At 38.8% G+C, this 18,603-nt stretch overlaps 1 protein-coding gene across 2 annotated transcripts in view; it reads left to right on the plus strand.

Annotated features, from left to right (window-relative positions):
- UGDH (UDP-glucose 6-dehydrogenase) overlaps nucleotides 1-11,026 on the plus strand; it is a 29,571-nt gene extending 18,545 nt beyond the window's left edge. For both annotated transcript variants that reach the window (XM_007113881.4, XM_007113882.4), the window contains 9 exons: nucleotides 400-600; nucleotides 938-1,135; nucleotides 1,597-1,744; nucleotides 4,185-4,279; nucleotides 5,768-5,898; nucleotides 6,401-6,534; nucleotides 6,954-7,045; nucleotides 7,160-7,270; nucleotides 9,677-11,026. In XM_007113881.4, the coding sequence (XP_007113943.1) occupies nucleotides 400-600; nucleotides 938-1,135; nucleotides 1,597-1,744; nucleotides 4,185-4,279; nucleotides 5,768-5,898; nucleotides 6,401-6,534; nucleotides 6,954-7,045; nucleotides 7,160-7,270; nucleotides 9,677-9,787 (1,221 nt within the window). In that variant the 3' untranslated portion in view covers nucleotides 9,788-11,026. The remainder of the gene's footprint in view (nucleotides 1-399; nucleotides 601-937; nucleotides 1,136-1,596; nucleotides 1,745-4,184; nucleotides 4,280-5,767; nucleotides 5,899-6,400; nucleotides 6,535-6,953; nucleotides 7,046-7,159; nucleotides 7,271-9,676) is intronic.
- Nucleotides 11,027-18,603: the final 7,577 nt, after the last annotated feature.

Below are 18,603 nucleotides of genomic sequence, written 5' to 3' on the forward strand. Positions count from 1 at the left end.
GCGTACCAAAAAAAAAAAAAAAAGGAGAATAAAAAGGAGTTTAAAGTTTAGTTTTAAAGACCGGGATAATATATTACATACCATCAAGAGAGGAAGAAAGAGAAAACTACATTTCATTTCAGACTGTGAATTCCTTTTGGAGTCTCTTTCATCTTTATATCTGCAGGCTTAGCTTGGAACCTGCCTGCCCTGATTCTGACCCATATATAGTAGGTTCTCAACAGAAATGTACTGAATGAGTTCTCATAAAATATTATTTCCATGGAACTAATAGAGGGTGAAACCAGGGCTCCTAATGATGTTAACTTCCCAGTTGACTAGTCAGTTGATGGTCCAGGGCATATCTTGAAATCAGTGAATATCTCATACTCTGTTCTTAATCATGTATACTTTCATCAGGTGAACACTCCAACCAAAACCTACGGAATGGGGAAAGGCCGTGCAGCAGATCTGAAGTACATTGAAGCTTGTGCTAGACGCATTGTGCAAAACTCATACGGGTACAAAATTGTGACTGAGAAAAGCACAGTCCCAGTGCGGGCAGCAGAGAGTATTCGTCGAATATTTGATGCAAACACAAAACCCAACTTGAATTTACAGGTAAAAAAAAAGGAAGCATTAGAATCTGGCTCGGGCTTCCCTGGTAGTGCAGTGGTTGAGAATCTGCCTGCCGATGCAGGGGGCACGGGTTTGTGCCCCAGTCCGGGAAGATCCCACATACCACGGAGCGGCTGGGCCCGTGAGCCGTGGCCGCTGAGCCTGCGCGTCCAGAGCCTGTGCCCCGCAACGGGAGAGGCCACAACAGTGAGAGGCCCGCGTACCACAAAAAAAAAAAAAAAAAAAAAAGGAATCTGGCTCTTCTTGTGTAAATATCGATGCTTTAAAGTTATCCGTAATTAATTCTAGCTTAAAACTTTCCTTTGCGTTGGGAGTCTAGGTGCTGTCCAACCCTGAGTTCTTGGCAGAAGGAACGGCCATCAAGGACCTGAAGAACCCAGACAGAGTACTGATTGGAGGGGATGAAACCCCAGAGGGTCAGAGAGCTGTGCAGGCACTGTGTGCTGTGTATGAGCACTGGGTTCCCAGAGAAAAGATCCTCACCACTAATACTTGGTCTTCAGAACTTTCCAAACTGGTTGGTACACAGCACTCAACTCTCTATTAAATGTAAAGCCAAGGACTTATTTCTCTTAACCCTGATAAGCTACGCAGGTACTTTGTTAATATTAATAAAAAGATATGCTTTTGAAGATAATATTCTTGTATATTATGAAATAATATTCACAAGGGGATCAAATATTTGGGTATAAAATATTCTGGAATATGTAAAAAATAGTAATTACATTACTATTAATGTAATTAATTAAAATAGTAATTTAAAAAATCACTCTTTCCCTTCTTTTACCCTTTCTTCATCATCTTTCTTCTCTAATTTAAAACATTTTCCCTTACCAACCCACCCACTGCCTCCGCAAATTGAGCCCATCAGTAACTTATATCTCCCTCAGTAATTTGGATCAACTCAATGAAATATAATACGGATATATAAAATTTTTATTTTAACTCATCGTATTCTTCCTTTTTTTTTCTTTTAAGGCAGCAAATGCTTTTCTAGCACAGAGAATCAGCAGCATTAACTCTATAAGTGCCCTCTGTGAAGCAACAGGAGCTGATATAGAAGAGGTGGCAACAGCCATTGGAATGGACCAGAGAATTGGAAATAAGTTTCTGAAAGCCAGTGTTGGTAAGTTGAAATTTTTCTGTACATAAAGTAGGTTCAGTTAGCTAGGTCTCTAACTTTAAGGAAGCCTTTGCTTAACTTAAATGCCCTTAAAATAATGATTCCATTATACATGTAAGCTTCAGCCTATCAGGGACTGTCTAAGTGAGGCAACTGTTACTTATATTGTTTAATAATTACTGACTGATTGGTAGATAAACATAGTTCAGTGTTTTAGGAGGAATATATTAGTATTTTGTTAGAGCATTTAGGTAGAATAAGTTTGGGAGACCACATAGGAAATCATGTAACACCTTATTGAAGCAAATAGGAAAAAATTCCTTATCATTTGCTTTTCCTACTAATACAATTATGGAAAGTGACCTTGGTGAACTACAGTCAATCCTCATTATTTGTGGATTCCATATTTGTGAATTAGCCTACTTGATAAAATGTATTTGTAATCCAGCATCAATACTCATGTGGTCATTTGCAGACATGAACAGAGTAGCAAAAAATTTGAGTCACCCAACACATATTCCCAGCTGAATAGGGCAATACTCATACCTTCTTGTTTTAGCTTTCATACTGCAAATATGTGCTCTTTTTGTGGTCTATTTAGTGCTGCATTTTTGTGCTTTTTTTTCCCTGTGATTTCACTGTTTAAAATGGCCCCCAAGCATATTGCTGAAGTTTTGTCTAGTGTTCCAAAGCATCAGCAAGCTATGATGTGCCTTACGGAGAAAATACATGTGGTTTGATAAGCTTCATTCATTCAGGCATGAGTTATAGTGCTATTGGCTGTGAGTTCAATGTTAATGAATCAACAGTATTTTTAAATAAGGTGTCTTTAAACAGAAATACACATAAAGCAAGATTATGTTGATCAATTGGCAAAAATGTGACCAGAAGCTCACAGGAACCTAATGCTGTATTTCGCCTAGGAGCAGTGCTTCAGTATTTGCTAATTCATTGTTTGTGGCAAATCTGTAGAACATAATTACTGAGTTTAACAAGAACTGACGATGTTTCTTTTGCATATAAGTTAATAAGATTGATGTAAAGGTAAATAGAGTCTTTTACACATTGGGCCATAGACAGCCTTTCCTGTATTTCTGGGGCTTTATGCCATTTCTCAGTACTGATTTCCCTGGCCTTTTGTATCTTTTTGATATTTTCTCCTAGTGACTGTTTAATAAAAATAGCTCCTATTTACTGAGGCGTATTATGCACCAAGTTCTGAACTTTATATATCTTAATTATTAATCCTTATAACCGGGACTTCCCTGGTGGTGCAGTGGTTAAGAATCCACCTGCCTTTGTTATACAGCAGAAACTAACACAACATTGTAAAGCAATTATACTCCAATAAAGATGTTTAAAAAAAAAAAAAAAAAAAAAAAAAAGAATCTGCCTGCCAGTGCAGGGGACATGAGTTCGATCCCTGGTCTGGGAAGATCCCACATGCCATGGAGCAGCTAAGCCTGTGAGCCACAACTACTGAAGCCTACACGCCCTAGTGCCTGCGTGCCAGGACTACTGAGCCTGCACCCTCTAGGGCCTGCATGCCGCAACTGCTGAGCCCTCATGGTGGAACTACTGAAGCCCGTGCGCCTGGAGCCTGTGCTCAGCGACAAGGAAGCCACTGCAATAAGAAGCCCACGCACCACAATGAAGAGTAGCCCCTGCTTGCCACAATTAGGGAAAGCCCGCGCGCAGCAATGAAGACCCAACACAGCCAAAAAAAAAAAAAAAATTCCTTATAACCTTTTACAAAGGTGTTGGTGTTTCTAGAGATGATTAAGGATCGGGGGAATTTTTGTAACTTGCTCTAAGTCATAAAACTAATTAGTGGCTAGATGTTTCTGACTCCAAAGCCCACACCAACCCTCATTGTATACTGCATTGCACTAGAACAGGGGTGGGCAAACTACAGCCCCCAGGCCAAAATGCGGCCCACAGCTTGTTTTTGTAAATAAGTTTTATTGGAAAATAGCTATGCCCATTTGATTATATATTGTCTATGACTGCTTTTGAGCTACAAAGGCAGAGTTGAATAGTTGTGCCAGAGACTGTATGGCCCACAAATGCTAAAATATTTTTTACCTGGCCTGTAAAAGTTTGCCAGCTCTATGTTAGAGTTAGAGATGCAGGGCAGTGATACCAGCTGAATGAGGGGAAAAAATAGAAAATATAGCCACAATAAAACTTAAGCTAGAAAGTTATTTATAATTATTTGTAATTATTTAAGATTATTTATAATTATTAGGAAATTATTTATAGAGTTGATTAGTTGCTTGCAAATTTCATACAAGTTATAAACCCATTAATTTTCCAACATTCAAATTTTATTATTAAAAATCCAAGCATAGGCCCTCTGATTAGTACGACAAAGAAATTTGTAATATGATTTAGTTGTTTGGTTCCTAAATGAAAATATCTTTTTTTTTTTTTCTTTCTTCAGGTTTTGGTGGGAGTTGCTTTCAAAAGGATGTTCTGAATTTGGTTTATCTCTGTGAGGCTCTAAATTTACCCGAAGTAGCTCGTTATTGGCAGCAGGTATTAATTTTTATAGTCAACAGGTTATGATTAACTTCTAATTAAAACATGTCACCCTTTTCTGTCAAATGTTTTTGATAGGATTAATTTTTTCCAGGAACTCAATTATTATTATATTCAATATGTTCATTTTAGGTTTATTTGTTGGGCTTCTGTGTTTATAATTTGTCTTTTTTGGTAATCATCTATGATGGAAGTTTATGATAAACCAGTATTCCTTCTAATTTTAATAACTAAATTTGCTCCCTGAGTAAAGCAAGAAATATTACTTTTAATTATAATTCTTCTCTATCTTGAAAGGCGTAAGATAAAAGTAAAGGCAAAAGAACCTCTATTGTCATGCTTCCAAGTGGTTTGCATACGTTGATATTTGTTTTGTCTCTTTGAGATTCACAGAGCTAAAATTAGAGACCCTTCTCAAACTGGAAATAGAGTTAACATTTATTGCATGCTTACTCTGTGCCAGGCATTCTTTTAAGCACTTTACGTGTAGTATCTTAGTCCTCATCGTTAATATTATCCCTCATATATAGATGAGGAAGCTGAGGCTTAGCAATGTTAAGTAATTTGTTCAAGATACCAGCCAGTGTATGTACCTTTCCCAAATATTTTTTCCCCAAGTTTACAGTTTTTCAGATTTCAGCAGTAAGTAGGAATGGAAGGAAATTAACATTTTTAGGGAAATGTACACTTTTAGGTTCGTTTCACTCAATCCAGTATGATGGCTTTATCTTACTGTCCATTGTGGGGAAAATGCAGATAAAGGCTTGATTTTCCAAAACTTTTGGCTCATTTCCCAAGCTCTCAGGCTCTGAGACGGCTTCTAGAAGCTTAGAGTCTTAAAAAAAAAAGTATTTCCTTATATCCATCTGGTCACCAATATGATGTCTTGTTTGTAAATTCTTAGGAGAGTAACAGATTAGGTGATCAGAGACTATGTTATGTTTTACTCGTAACATTTAGTTAAAAATTTTGCCAGATGTTTGTGCTGTTATGGTTCATCCAGAGGCAGCTATAACTCTGTACATAGTTTGACTGTTCTCTGTCCACTTTCTACTCACACTCAGTTCTGGTGAGGGGTCGGGGGTAAGCATATGAAGGAGTACTTTGGGGTTTAATCGCTTCCACAGGGTTTGGAGAAGTTGGCTATGTGCTTTTTTTAGGTGGCCTCATGGCTGGACCTCAAATGGGGTTGAAATTTAGCTGTGTTCCCCACCTTAACATCCATCCCAGCCCGATGCATGGAAAGTTAAGCCAAATGAAAATGAAAATTTTCAGGCTGGCTATAAGGAGTGGGGGGTGGGTAATTCTTTCTTTCTTTATTTTTTTCAGTCTGTAGATACTAAAGAGGTTGTTAATATTTGCCTCCTGTTAATTTATAAGGCTTGTATTTCATACAAGAGTACGCACCATAAAGCTGTGAGCAGTGTATGGTACAGGCTGCACCTCTTGTAACTGATCCTTGCATAATTGTCCTTGTCATTTCAGGTCATAGACATGAATGACTACCAGAGAAGGAGGTTTGCTTCCCGGATTATAGACAGTCTGTTTAATACAGTGACTGATAAGAAGATAGCTATTTTGGGGTTTGCATTCAAAAAGGACACCGGCGATACAAGGTACCAGTTCTTTGAAATATTTCAGCCTTTTTGAGAATGTTAACTCCTCATCTTATCCTGATTTTTTTTTTTTTTTTTTTTTTTTTAGGTAAGAAGTGGATTTATTTAGAGAGAAACACACTCCACAGACAGAGTCTGGGCCACCTCAGAAGGCGAGAAAGGCCTTATCCTGATTTTTTTGATGGCGGTTGTGTATGTGAAATACATGTATGTATATAGTATAAAGAATAAAAATAAAGTGGACATCAATAACTTCACAAGAAATAGAATCTCACCTGTATATTAAACCCCTTAGGTATTAGAATATATGCTATTTATGGGACTTCCCTGGCGGTCCAGTGGTTAAGACTCTGCCAACGCAGGGGCCGTGGGTTCGATCCCTGGTCGGGGAACTAGGATCCCCACCTGCCATGCGGCATGGCCAAAAAAAAAATAATTAAAAAAAAAATTTAGAATATATGCCATTTAAAAGTGCAGCAATACTGATTTTTTTTTCCTTCAGAGAGTCGTCTAGTATATATATTAGCAAATATTTGATGGATGAAGGTGCACACCTCCATATATATGATCCAAAAGTACCAAGGGAACAAATAGTTGTGGATCTTTCTCATCCAGGAGTTTCAGAGGATGACCAAGGTAAGTAGGCTTCGAGTCTCATGTATCACTTTGAGTTTGGGCCCCCAGACTTTGTTCTCTAGAAACCTTTGGTTGTTCAGTATTTATCATTTATATCACTGGTAGGCCCCTCTTTTCAACCTTATTTCTCTAAAATTAAACTCTCAGACATTGCTTCATCAACTTTGATTTGAAGTAATCAGCTGTGGGTTAGTCTAGTGATTTTTCCAACATATTCTAAAAAGTCCCGGAGATTCCAAGGAGTTGCTTCTGGGGCAAAATTGGGAGTACTCCAGGCCCCCCACCGTTACCCCTACTCACACTTCAACCAGACCATTCCACTTCTGTCAGACCCTCAACTCCTCCAGCAATCTTAGTGTTAAAATGCATAATTTCACATCACTCCTTTCTTATTCCAACTTTCTGTTGGGTTGTTATAGTGGCCCGGCTCGTGACCATTTCCAAGGACCCCTATGAAGCATGTGATGGTGCCCATGCTGTTGTGATTTGCACTGAATGGGACATGTTTAAGGTGAGGTGACAGTAGTGAGATTAAGGAAAATTTTAGAGGTGTTCTAGGACCATTTGGGGTTGAGTATGTGTTCCCATATATGCTCTACTTGTTTCTTTGGTTCTGTCTTTACAGGAACTGGACTATGAACGCATTCATAAAAAAATGCTGAAGCCAGCCTTTATCTTTGATGGACGACGTGTCCTGGATGGGCTCCACAATGAACTACAAACCATTGGCTTCCAGGTAAGCATGATCCTGGATTGGTTTTGTTTCATTTGTTCGGTTATTTCCTTTTTAAAGGCTTTGAGTTTTAGAATTTTAATATTTTTTCATTTAGCAATAGCATAACTCTGGGCAACATGTCAGTCAATTCTCTGGGAAGTTCTGTGGTATTTGTGAAGTACTCCACTCCCTCCTTAAAATTGTGATCTAAAGGTCATTCAGTGTTGGTCTTTCTTACATAATATCAGTTGCCTATCATATGGGGCCAAGATATGCCTTGCCTTACCTCATATAAACATCAAGTAAGAAAATATACAGATAAAAATTTTTTTTTTTTTTCCTGGAGCCTCCAAAGCTACTCTGCTGCACTGTCTGCATCACACTGACCCGGTCTGAGGCCAGGTCACTTATTCCTATATGAATGTTTTGAAAACTGCAATATGCAATATAGTTGTCACATGTTGGTATAGGATCCTATGCCTCTGGATGCTCAGCACTGTGCTGGTGCTGTGAGAGGTCTGAATGAAAAGTATGGGAGCTGCAGTGGTGCTGGCCCTCTTTTAATTCAGAGTTTGTCAGTTAATTATGGAACGTTTAGAGAGCTGACACAAACCTGCACAGTACATTTTATGTTGCATCCATTTCAGTTCTACCAGGGGCCCCAAAAGTATTAATAAGAGGGAGCTACTTTACATTTCCTCAGAGCAGAAATGGAGTGGGAGGCTTGGGGGGTGGTTGGGAGGATAAAGAAATCTGCCAGGAGATTGCTGTCAGCATAGTCCCGAAGCAGGGCAGAGTGCAGCAGTGTTTAGAGCTGGCTGTGTGCATCTGCTCAGCACTAGCTGTCTAGGAGAGGTACTGATAAGTCTTCATCCACTGTTGAGAATATCTGAATTGTTTCTCTTAACCTGTCACTGACTTGTTGAAGATCCTTCTTATTTAGAATTCAGTGCCCATGTCTCATTCATGAGAGATTAACTTGCAAGAAAAATCAAATGACATCCTTGTCTGTTCACACTCCATCAAAGACCCTGCGGACCCTTTTTTTTTTTTTTTAATTAATTTATTTACTTATTTATGGCTGCACTGGGTCTTTGTTGCTGCACGTGGGCTTTCTCTAGTTGTGGCGAGCGGGGGCTACTCTTTGTTGCGGTGTGCAGGCTTCTCATTGCGGTGGCTTCTCTTGTTGCGGAGCACGGGCTCTAGGCATGCGGGCTTCAGTAGTTGTGGCACACGGGCTCAGTAGCTGTGGCACATGGCCTCAGTAGCTGTGGCACATGGGCTCAGTAGTTGTGGCACACGGGCTTAGTTGCTCCACGGCATGTGGGATCTTCCTGGACCAGGGATCGAACCCATGTTCCCTACATTGGCAGGCGGATTCTTAACCACTCTGCCACCAGGGAAGTCCCCCTGGGGACCCTTTTATCCTACCCCTCCTTAGTGAGTAATGTGACTGTTTTTCACAGTTATGACTGAAACTCAGCAATGTTATTTTTTAAAGATTATCTGCAGGCACAGACACATTTTCTCTCATTCCTGTTTTACTCATCTAAAGGAGAAGATATGTAGAGGTATATATATTTAAAATGAGTTTGAGTTCTTATAAAATTAACTTTTCCAAGTAAGGATTAGAAAAACAATTAGACTAGAATTACTAAATAAAGGGAATTTATAAGCCACTAAATAAGACAACTGATGAATATAAAGCAGAAGCCCTTTGTGGTACGAGTCAGCATTAAATATTAATTTTTAATTAAAAAGACATTTATGAAGATTGTTTAGTATATTTATCTGTGCTGTGTAGAGAGGAGATAAACTTATGACTATTAAAGAAGCAGTGTCTTTAAAGATAAGATTGATTATTTTGGATAGAGGGGAAAAATTTTAAATGTAATATGCAAAATGAAAATTGACTACCGTTGATTTATTGAAGGTTGGCTCGCATGCCCGATACCGTGCTGAGCAGTTTATCTAATTGAATCCTTACCACAACTCTTTCAGGTAGATGGGTAACACCATTTACGACAAGGAAGAAAGACCTTCGAGGGTTTAGGTAATAGCAGTTAGTGAGGATTCCAGCTAGAGCCTTTCAGACTCTGAAGCCTGAACTTCTAAAAAGCTATGCTGTTATAGCTTATGCAAGCTTTTTAGAATGAGGGAAACAGACATTAGAATAGAGTTTGAAAGAATGTGCATTAACTGGAATCTGGTCTGTTTATTGCTTTCACATGTGCTACTGAAACAATCGTGGCAGGTGGTTCCCTATTCTGTTTGAGGGAGTCTGGTGTCGTGAATGACAGGAGTCAATGTGCCCTGTTATGAATATGAAAAGGGGAGTGCAGATATTATACTACATTACAGAGTTTTTACATTTAAGTATTGTAATTGTTAATAATTTTCTTTCTAAAATCTTTTTTTCCCCTCTAGATTGAAACAATTGGCAAAAAGGTGTCTTCAAAGAGAATTCCATATGCTCCTTCTGGTGAAATTCCAAAGTTTAGTCTTCAGGATCTACCCAACAAGAAACCCAGAGTATAGACATTGCCATTTTTATTTGTAATTTTTTTGGTACTTCAGGATAACAAATATCTATCTGATATTAAATGGTAAATGAATCAAGTGCTTTTAAGGAAACAAAACTATTTTTTTAATAATCAAATTTATACTAGCTGTATGGGAATTAGCATATCTGGTAATTATGAAACTAGAATATTTTTTACATATTTTTATAATATTGTTACCTCAGTGATTGGACGCATAGCAAATAATTGTGTTGGTTTTAATGGTGTCAATTTTTGTAAAATTAAACTTCAAACACTTTTTACTTTATAAAATGTCTTTAGGCAGCACTTTAACATCACATTGTAATGGGAATGGCACGCTTCAGTTTTTCTGATCATTGGTTTATCTACTTGTCCTTAAGTATGTATTTTAAACCATGAAATGGCTATGCTAAATACTGGGCTAAACCTGTTAACCTTTCCAAAAGTGTCATGGAAGTTTAGAGGTTTCTGGATTAATTGGGTAAGATGTTTTCCATGCCATTTCTTGTCTCTCTGAACTGAGGAGGATGCAATGGACAGAATGTGGCCTTTGAGCTTTTTTTTCCTATGCTTCCATGTTAGAAGTAACCCTGCAAGTATGGTTTGGTTATTGTTCTTTTGCTCCTTTTGTTTTAATGAGCTGTGTTGTTGGTTTTCTAGTCCAAAAAGATCATCACTGGCCATTTCCAATCAATCCAAATAAGACTAAAAGGCAATATTTTTTTAACATGAAGAGAAAATCAGTGTAGTGAAATGAAAATCTATTTCACTCCACTTCTTGTTTTTCCTCGCTGATCACTGTTTTTTTTAGTCCAATATTTGTTATTTTTATTTTGCATTTTCTTCCTATAACTTATTGCAATTTCTCCCTTTTTCTTTAAGTAATAAAACCAATATAATCTCATATATAAACTTAGTGAAGTAGATTTTACAAGTTATGTATAGCATAATCCTAAAATAAGGAATTTTGTGTCTTCAACTACTTTTTTTCTTATGTCTCTTTGACTTATATTTGATTTTCTCTTGTGTTTATCATTATTGAAATATGTCAGATGTCCATTTGATGCTTGTGCTCTGCTGAGAGTACACAAATTGAGTTAAACAGATACAAGTCTCATCCTTTAGGAATTTTGCGGTTCAATAAGGATACAGAGACAAAGATGAGGACAGAGACACCTATATAGATATCAAATACATAAATAAAATATTCTGCATAAGCCACTGTGTGGGTTATTTTTTGTCTAGTGCAAGTAACTAATAAGTCATGACAGTATGACATTAGACAGGAAAACAACACTCCTTACTTTTTTGAGAAAGGGGAATTATATTGTTCTTTCAAATGATGCAAGAAAGTGAGGGAATTTAGCAAATAGACCAGGTATTGGCAAACTAAATCCCATTGGCCAAATCTGGCCAGCCACCTGTGAGCTAAGAATGTCTTTTACATTTTTATTATATGATTACATTTTAAATGGTTATATAAATTGCTATCTGGTCCTTTAAGAAAAAGTTTGCAGACCAGAGTGAAAGAAACAAAACACCAAAAAGAGATAAATGCCAGAGTATTTGAACATAAGATGATCCCTTGCTCATAAGACTTTGAAGTGAGGATGAGCTTATTAATTAGAATTTGCTTTACATTTTTGCTTGAAAATATTTTTGTATTGTGCTTAATAATCTTATATTCTAGTAAAGGGATTATAACCCAAAGATGTCTTGCTAAAACAGATAGAATTAGGCACTGGTTTCAAGTTGCAGGATGCTTCAATGCCTAGGATTGATAAGTAAATTGATAAGTAAACATGTGAAATATAGTTACTGATTAGAAGGTAGGAGAACTGGTAAGTGGAAGAAAATACAAAAGACAGTTCATAGAGCCATGTAAACTGGCTCTTTGTAATGGGGAAAAATCCCCCAGTGACTGGGCAGGTAACTTACAGCTATTTGAGGCCTTTGTGTGAAAAGTTGGAAGAAGATGGTTAGCCTTGTTCTCCCCTATTAAGAAAATTAAAGACCATGTGTATTTTAAAAACTTATATAAGATTTCTATTTTTAGGCGAATTCCCTGGTGGCCTAGTGGTTAGGATTCCAGGATTTTGCTGCCGTGGCCCGGGTTCAATCCCTGGTTGGGGAACTGAGAGCCCACAAGCTGCACAGGTGTGGTAAAAAAAAAAAAAAAGATTTCTATTTTTGTTAGCTAGTACTTTATGTGAGATTATTAACTAGTAATTAAAATTGAAAATAATACATGGACATGATTTTTAAAAATTCAAATAGATACAAAAGAATATATAAAAAAGTAAAATCTGTCTCCCACAATATGTTCCCCAGAAATCATGTATTATTCCATTTACGACTTACAGCTTTAAATCCAGACTGCATTACTTTCTGCATTATTTTCCTCATCCGTAAAGTAGAGATAATTCATCTCTAACTCAGAGCTGTTATGCGGATTACATGAGATCAGTGTCTACACAGAGATCTTACTGGCAGTGGCCGGCAGGTGATGGGCACTCCTGTTAGGCCCACTGACCCAGAGCCACGTGTAGGCTCTGGAATCACTAAGAGTACAGTAATTAACACAGCCTTACAGGGCAGGCACTACACTAAGCGCTTTAGGTGCATTTTCTCATCTACTCCTCATGTAAGGCCTTTGAGATAAGCTCCATCCCATTTTCAGATTGAGGGCAGAAGGCTAGAAAGATTAAGTAACTTGCTCACAGTCACAACCATTTGAATAGGAGCTTTTCTTACTTGAAGTTGAAAGCATCCTAATTTCAGAGGTCTTATTATTAAGAGTGGGCACTTGTGACCTTAAGCAGACTGATGGGATAGCATCCCAAGGGAAGAAACAGGTGATGGATAGGGCAAAACAGCATGAGCGGCAGCAGAGAAGGATGTAAATACTTGCCTTTCCCCCTCCCAGGGACTCCCAACTACTAGAAAAGGGTCTGAGGTTCTGCGGGGGGTAGGGATGGGGAAGAGCAGGGAGGTTCAGTAAGGCAAACTATTGAAGTTAAGGTCTCATTTTGTATGTAAGTTCATTTGTACTCACATTTGAGTAATCCTATTTAAACTATTTCAGACTGGGTGTCTGTGTACCCACTATAAGGCAGATGCTGTGAGGTGCTAAGAAATGGAGGGCACAGATGAATGAGAGCAATTTTGTGGAGAAGCTAAGACACATGCAGAAATAACTGACCAAATATGAAAATAGCCATAAATGATAAAAACAAAATGCTGTTTGGGCACTTGAAGTGGGCCTTAACAGACAAACATGATCTTGATAGGGAAAGTGGGTCAAATGAGCATGTCAGTGGCAAAAGCAATGGGAGCAGAAAGATGCCTGCAGGAAAATTCAGACTGGTTTTAGCGAAAGCAAGTTGCTTTTTGTTTGGGGTTGAAGGGAGCATGAAGAGGAATAGCTGGAGAAGACTGGAAGTTTAGACTAAGGACAGATTGTAGAAAGCCTTGAACTTCAGGCTGAGTTTGGGCTTCACTTAATGGTCAAAATGGAGACACCAGTGGTTACACAACATTGTGAATGTACTTAATGCCACTGAAGTGTAAACTTTAGAATTGTTAAAATGATAAATGGAGGACTTCCCTGGTGGTCCAGTGGTTAAGAATCCGCCTTCCTAATGCAGGGGACGTGGGTTCGATCCCCGGTCAGGGAACTAAGATCCCACATGCCGTGGGGCAACTAAGTCCGTGCCGCAGCTACTGAGCCTGTGCCACAACTAGAGAGCCCGTGTGCCGCAACTACTGAGCCCGTGCGCTCTAGAGCCTGTGTGCCACAACTAGAGAGAAGCCTGCACGCCACAACGAAGCTCCTGCGTGCCGCAACTAAGACCCAACGCAGCCAAATAAATAAATAAATATTTTTTTTAAATGATAAATGAATCACCAAAGGTTTTTTAAAAATGCAGTCATAGGGCTTCTCTGGTGGCACAGTGGTTGAGAGTCCGCCTGCCGATGCAGGGGACACGGGTTCGTGCACCGGTCCGGGAGGATCCCACATGCCGCGGAGCGGCTGGGCCCGTGGGCCATGGCCGCTGAGCCTGCGCGTCCGGAGCCTGTGCTCCGCAACGGGAGAGGCCACAGCAGTGAGAGGCCCGCGTACCGCAAAAAAAAAAAAAAAAAAAAAACATGAATACCTAGCTGACACAGTAGGTGTCAGTATTTATGTAGCGTTGGTGGGATAGGGAGCTGGAGAAAGAGATTGAGTGATGAAGAGTTTAGGTGGGTAAAACTCAGAGATCCTGGGGATAGCTTTGCTCCCTTAACCTCACATGAACCCAGGGGCAGGGCTTATTTCACTCAGGGACAAAGATATTTGTTAGTCACACTAAAGGACAGACTCAAACTTGCTTTCCAGAGTTGCAGCCCCAAACTAGATGTTACCATCTAGTTTATTCATACATTGACAGTGTATTAAAGTTTTAGACCAAAACCCAGGCATGAATATACCATTAGTGCCAGACTTCAGAGGATAAGTTGGATACAGTGACCTCTTGCTGTCTTCCTCCCTTCCTTTTCCTGAATATATAGTCCAAAAGATCACTCATTGTAGATCTGCATTTTACAATATACCACTAGTAACAAGGCAGATTATTTTAGGTGAACATACATTTTTCTTAATTTTAATAGGCATTTATTTTAAAGGCATTAGAATAAACATGACAGTATATAAACTTGACTGCTCTAACAGAGACCAAAAATGATAGTGTCTTAAACAGAAGGGAAACATATTTCTCTCAGACATGGAAGTCCAGGTCAGTGGTCCAAGGCTGGCAGAGCACTTCCATAGTCATCAGAGGCTCAGACTTCTTTACCTGGGCTCTGCCACCCTTTACACAAGTCTCCTATCTCATGGTTCAAGATGGCTGCTCCAGCTACAACATCACGTTCTCATTCCAGCCAGCAGGGAAGGGGAAAGAGAAGGGAAAAGTAGGACCCACCCTTTAACAACACATTCAGAAGCAGCACAAATCATTTATGCTCACATACCATCGGTCCCAACCTAGTCATATATCCACAACCGGCTGCAAAGGACTCTGGGAAATATAATTTTTAGCAGGATAATCAACCACGCGCCAGCTAAATATTCTACATGAAGTTTCATTTTAAAGGAATTTAAGTTTAGAAATTTAGTCAATTGTAAAAAAAAAATTAATATATAATACTATAGTTCCCATCCAGATAGGGCAAAAATTTGTGACGGTTTTACATGAATGACTGGAGTTTAGGAAACAGTGGTAGGTGATGTATTTTAATTCGTTAACACTAAACATAGTGTTTGTTAGTTTTTCTAACACTACTGAGCAAGCATACATAATGGCAAATATACAGATGTAAAGTGAATATTAAATGCTACTTGTTCTCTACCAATGATTTTCAAACCATGAGCGACCCAAGCATCTCTATAGAGATGCTTCAGGGATTCAGCAAATGATTGATTTAAATATAAACATAAATACATATATACACAATAGATAATTATATATGTAAAATTATCTACAAAGCTACTATTAAAAAGACAGCCAGCAGAGTTCTTGGTCAACATGGCAAACTGAGCACACATTTATATCCTCTCCCTTCTAAGGACACCATTAAAATTACAGTAAGAGGGGGAAAAGGCATAATCCAATAAAGCAAAGAGAATAGGAGGGGGCCATCCGTGGTCAAGAGATTTAAAGAAATTTCTGGAAAGCCTTTAGTGGATAGATGTATATGGACTAAAGAGAAGAGTTGCTTCCTGGAATATTGATGTGAGGGCCAGAGGAGGAGGCCCTGCCCAGCAGAACAGCAGAGGCTCTACCCAAAAGGAGGTGGGAGAGAGAGGGGCACCCACCAGTGCCTTAACTGTAGGTCTTTAACTTGAACAGTCAACCTTCTCATCTCATCCACCTCTAGAGGCACAATGACAGGCAGCCTGGCAATTACACCCATGTGATGACATCTTCCAGCCCCCAAGGTCAAGGGAAAAAAAAAAAGGTAGGTGTGGGCAGGGGAAGTTTCTTCTCTAAAAAATTGATTTGACTGCCTGGGGAGAACTATAACAATGAGTACTGTTCTCCACCAGAACAAACCCTAAGTCCAATACCAGCTGCCTGCAAGTTTGCCCTAAAGCAAAGCCAGCAAGTCAAAGCACTGTCTGGACTTTTGGGTTACGTGCGTTGAATTAACCACATGCACGATCTTCATTCTCTCCTGAAATCTCACTAAAACGGCAGTAAAGAAATAAGAAAGCTGTAAATAGATAAGGACAAAGAATGAGAAAGGAGGCACCAGTAGATGAGAGATGTCAAATAATTTTTAGAAGGTGGACCACGGGAGGCTAAGTAACTTACTATAAAGAGCAAGCAGAAACTTCAATGCCCACATAAGGGACTGCCTTCTAGATGTAGGTAACTGGTCCCTTAGAAGATCACAAGAATTAGAGGCACCACATACCACAACAGGTGGGGCTAAAAGCAGGGGACTTTGATGGAAGGCTGTATAAGGAAGAGTTGACTGCACCCCAGTCTCTACCCTACCCACACCAAGAAACTCCCTTTCCCACCCCTTACTCTCATGGGATATTAGAGGTTTATTTTCAGGAGGAATAGAATTAGAAAGTTTCAGCCTTGGGGAGGGTGTTAGTGAGTTGCCAGACTGGAAATGAGGAAACTAAATAAAAGCCTGCCTATGGAACAGAGACCCACGGTTCCCCTAACCAGCTTGCTTTTACTCATCTGGCTCTGAGTAAGCAGGCAGCCAAGTTTATAACCCTCAAGGCAGGAGACTTGAGGATTATACTTATTATTTTCAATCCTGACATTTGGGAGTCACTCATTGAGAAATCTAGCTCATGCCCCAAACACGCTCCAGTGGAGCTCTATCAATTAGATAGCACCCCCCCACCCCAGCTTCCAAATAGCTTTAGAGTGGCTCATCGCTTAGTATGTCTGTACAGCCAAGGAGATGAAGGAGAGCCTTTAACACAAAAGGCAGAGACCAAAACGAACAAAGGAAACAGAGACAATGCTCAATACAGAGAACGACACTATCCTCAGAAAAATGGAAGAACTTGTAGCTAGGAAACAAGAACAGAATGCTATTTAAACGGGGAAAAAAAAATCAGAGAAGTGTTCTTGAATATTAAAATGTGGTGGCCAAAATTTTAGCAAGAGAATCATCAGATGAAATTTTCATGGAAATCCAATACAAAATAGATTAAATGGTATTTTATTAGCACAAATGTATGTTAAAATGTATGTGTGGCTTCTGAGTAGCTGGGAGTCCCCACAAGGATGAAGGGCATGTACTCAAATCTCTCTCAGCGGCTGCTCCTGCTGTTTTGCTCTACTCATACTCTGAATCTTTCCTTGGGGTATTATTCCCATTTTCCTGCCTAAGTCCACTGGAGCTCATGCTTCTTAATGCAGTAATACAAATAATATATCTAAAGTGAAAATGTTTTCAGGGAATTCCCTGGCGGTCCAGTGGTTAGGACTCGGCACTTTCACTGCTGGGGCCTGAGTTCTATCCCTGGTCAGGGAACAAAGATCCCCCAAGCGGCATGGTACGGTCAAAAATAATAATAAAGATATCTCACCAAACAGGAATTGGGTTTCAGGGTTGGCTGATTCAGTGGCTGGAAAGGGGACAGTGACCCCTGTACTAATTGATTTCTTAAAAACCATGTGCATTTGTCACTTTCACTTTCTTAAAAATACTATTGGTGCTACAGAAAGAAAAAGATCAGACATACTGAAATGGGCACATACCAGATTTTAACACATTGGAGACCACTGATGCATTAACTTGTGCTGTGCGATCAAGAAATTTTGTATAGGCCACCTGCCATGTCTGTGCATTTAAATACACTTCTTTTTAATGCATCATTGTTTAGGAAGGTCAAAGCTCTGCCTTGGCCTTTTAAAATTCAAGCCTGTCCATTCTTGTAATTTATGCAAGGGACTACACCTCTATAGCACCCACTCTCTACACTCAAATGTCCAGCAAGATCCAGGCATTTGGTCACATATTCTAATGAGTGAATGAATAACAAATTCAGGATATACTATTTGTGATTCCACTTTGAAACAAACATTTCCTGCTAATCATCTTTCAGGTTTTTGGATTAAATTTAACTGGAGAGTATGCTGAGATTGCAAGATGTTTTAAATTTTTAAAATAATTTATCATTATTTAGATGTATCAGTCAGGATTTTTCTCAATACTATCTAACAAAAATAAAACAAAGGAGTAAGTAGACTGTTGAGGTCTGACAAAGACTGCATATGTCATCCATGACTTCCAATATCACATATGTATCAAAACAGCTTCATCTTATCATTCACTGTTTTTATGTGTAGTTGTTCCAAATCTAAAACCTTAACATACATTTGTGCTAATAAAATGCCATTTTAATTATTTTACATTGGGATACCAAAAATTTCATTTGACAAAATGACTCTTCTGCTAAAATGTTTCATTACCAAACTGCCTACACTGTGCAAAATTAGGAAACATCAGATTATGTTACAAAATCAGAGTCTGAAAAGTAATCCATTTTTCCGGTGAAATAATAGATTTTGAAGGAGGGTAGTTGCCAGAGATGTTAAAATGGAAAGTTGATGGGTTTAATTTTACACAGCGAAATTTGTTAGGATCTATAAGGAAGTGAGTCAAAGTATATATGGCTCCCTGAGTTAAATTAAAATGTAACTAATTTTCAAAGTTATGCATTTTATAAAAAAAAATTAGTTCACATATTTAAAACTTCAAAACAGAATTGGCTATCCAAATTACATATTTTACTGT

The sequence above is a fragment of the Physeter macrocephalus genome, chromosome 7 (genome assembly GCF_002837175.3).
Source record: "Physeter macrocephalus isolate SW-GA chromosome 7, ASM283717v5, whole genome shotgun sequence".
NCBI lineage: Eukaryota > Metazoa > Chordata > Mammalia > Artiodactyla > Physeteridae > Physeter > Physeter macrocephalus.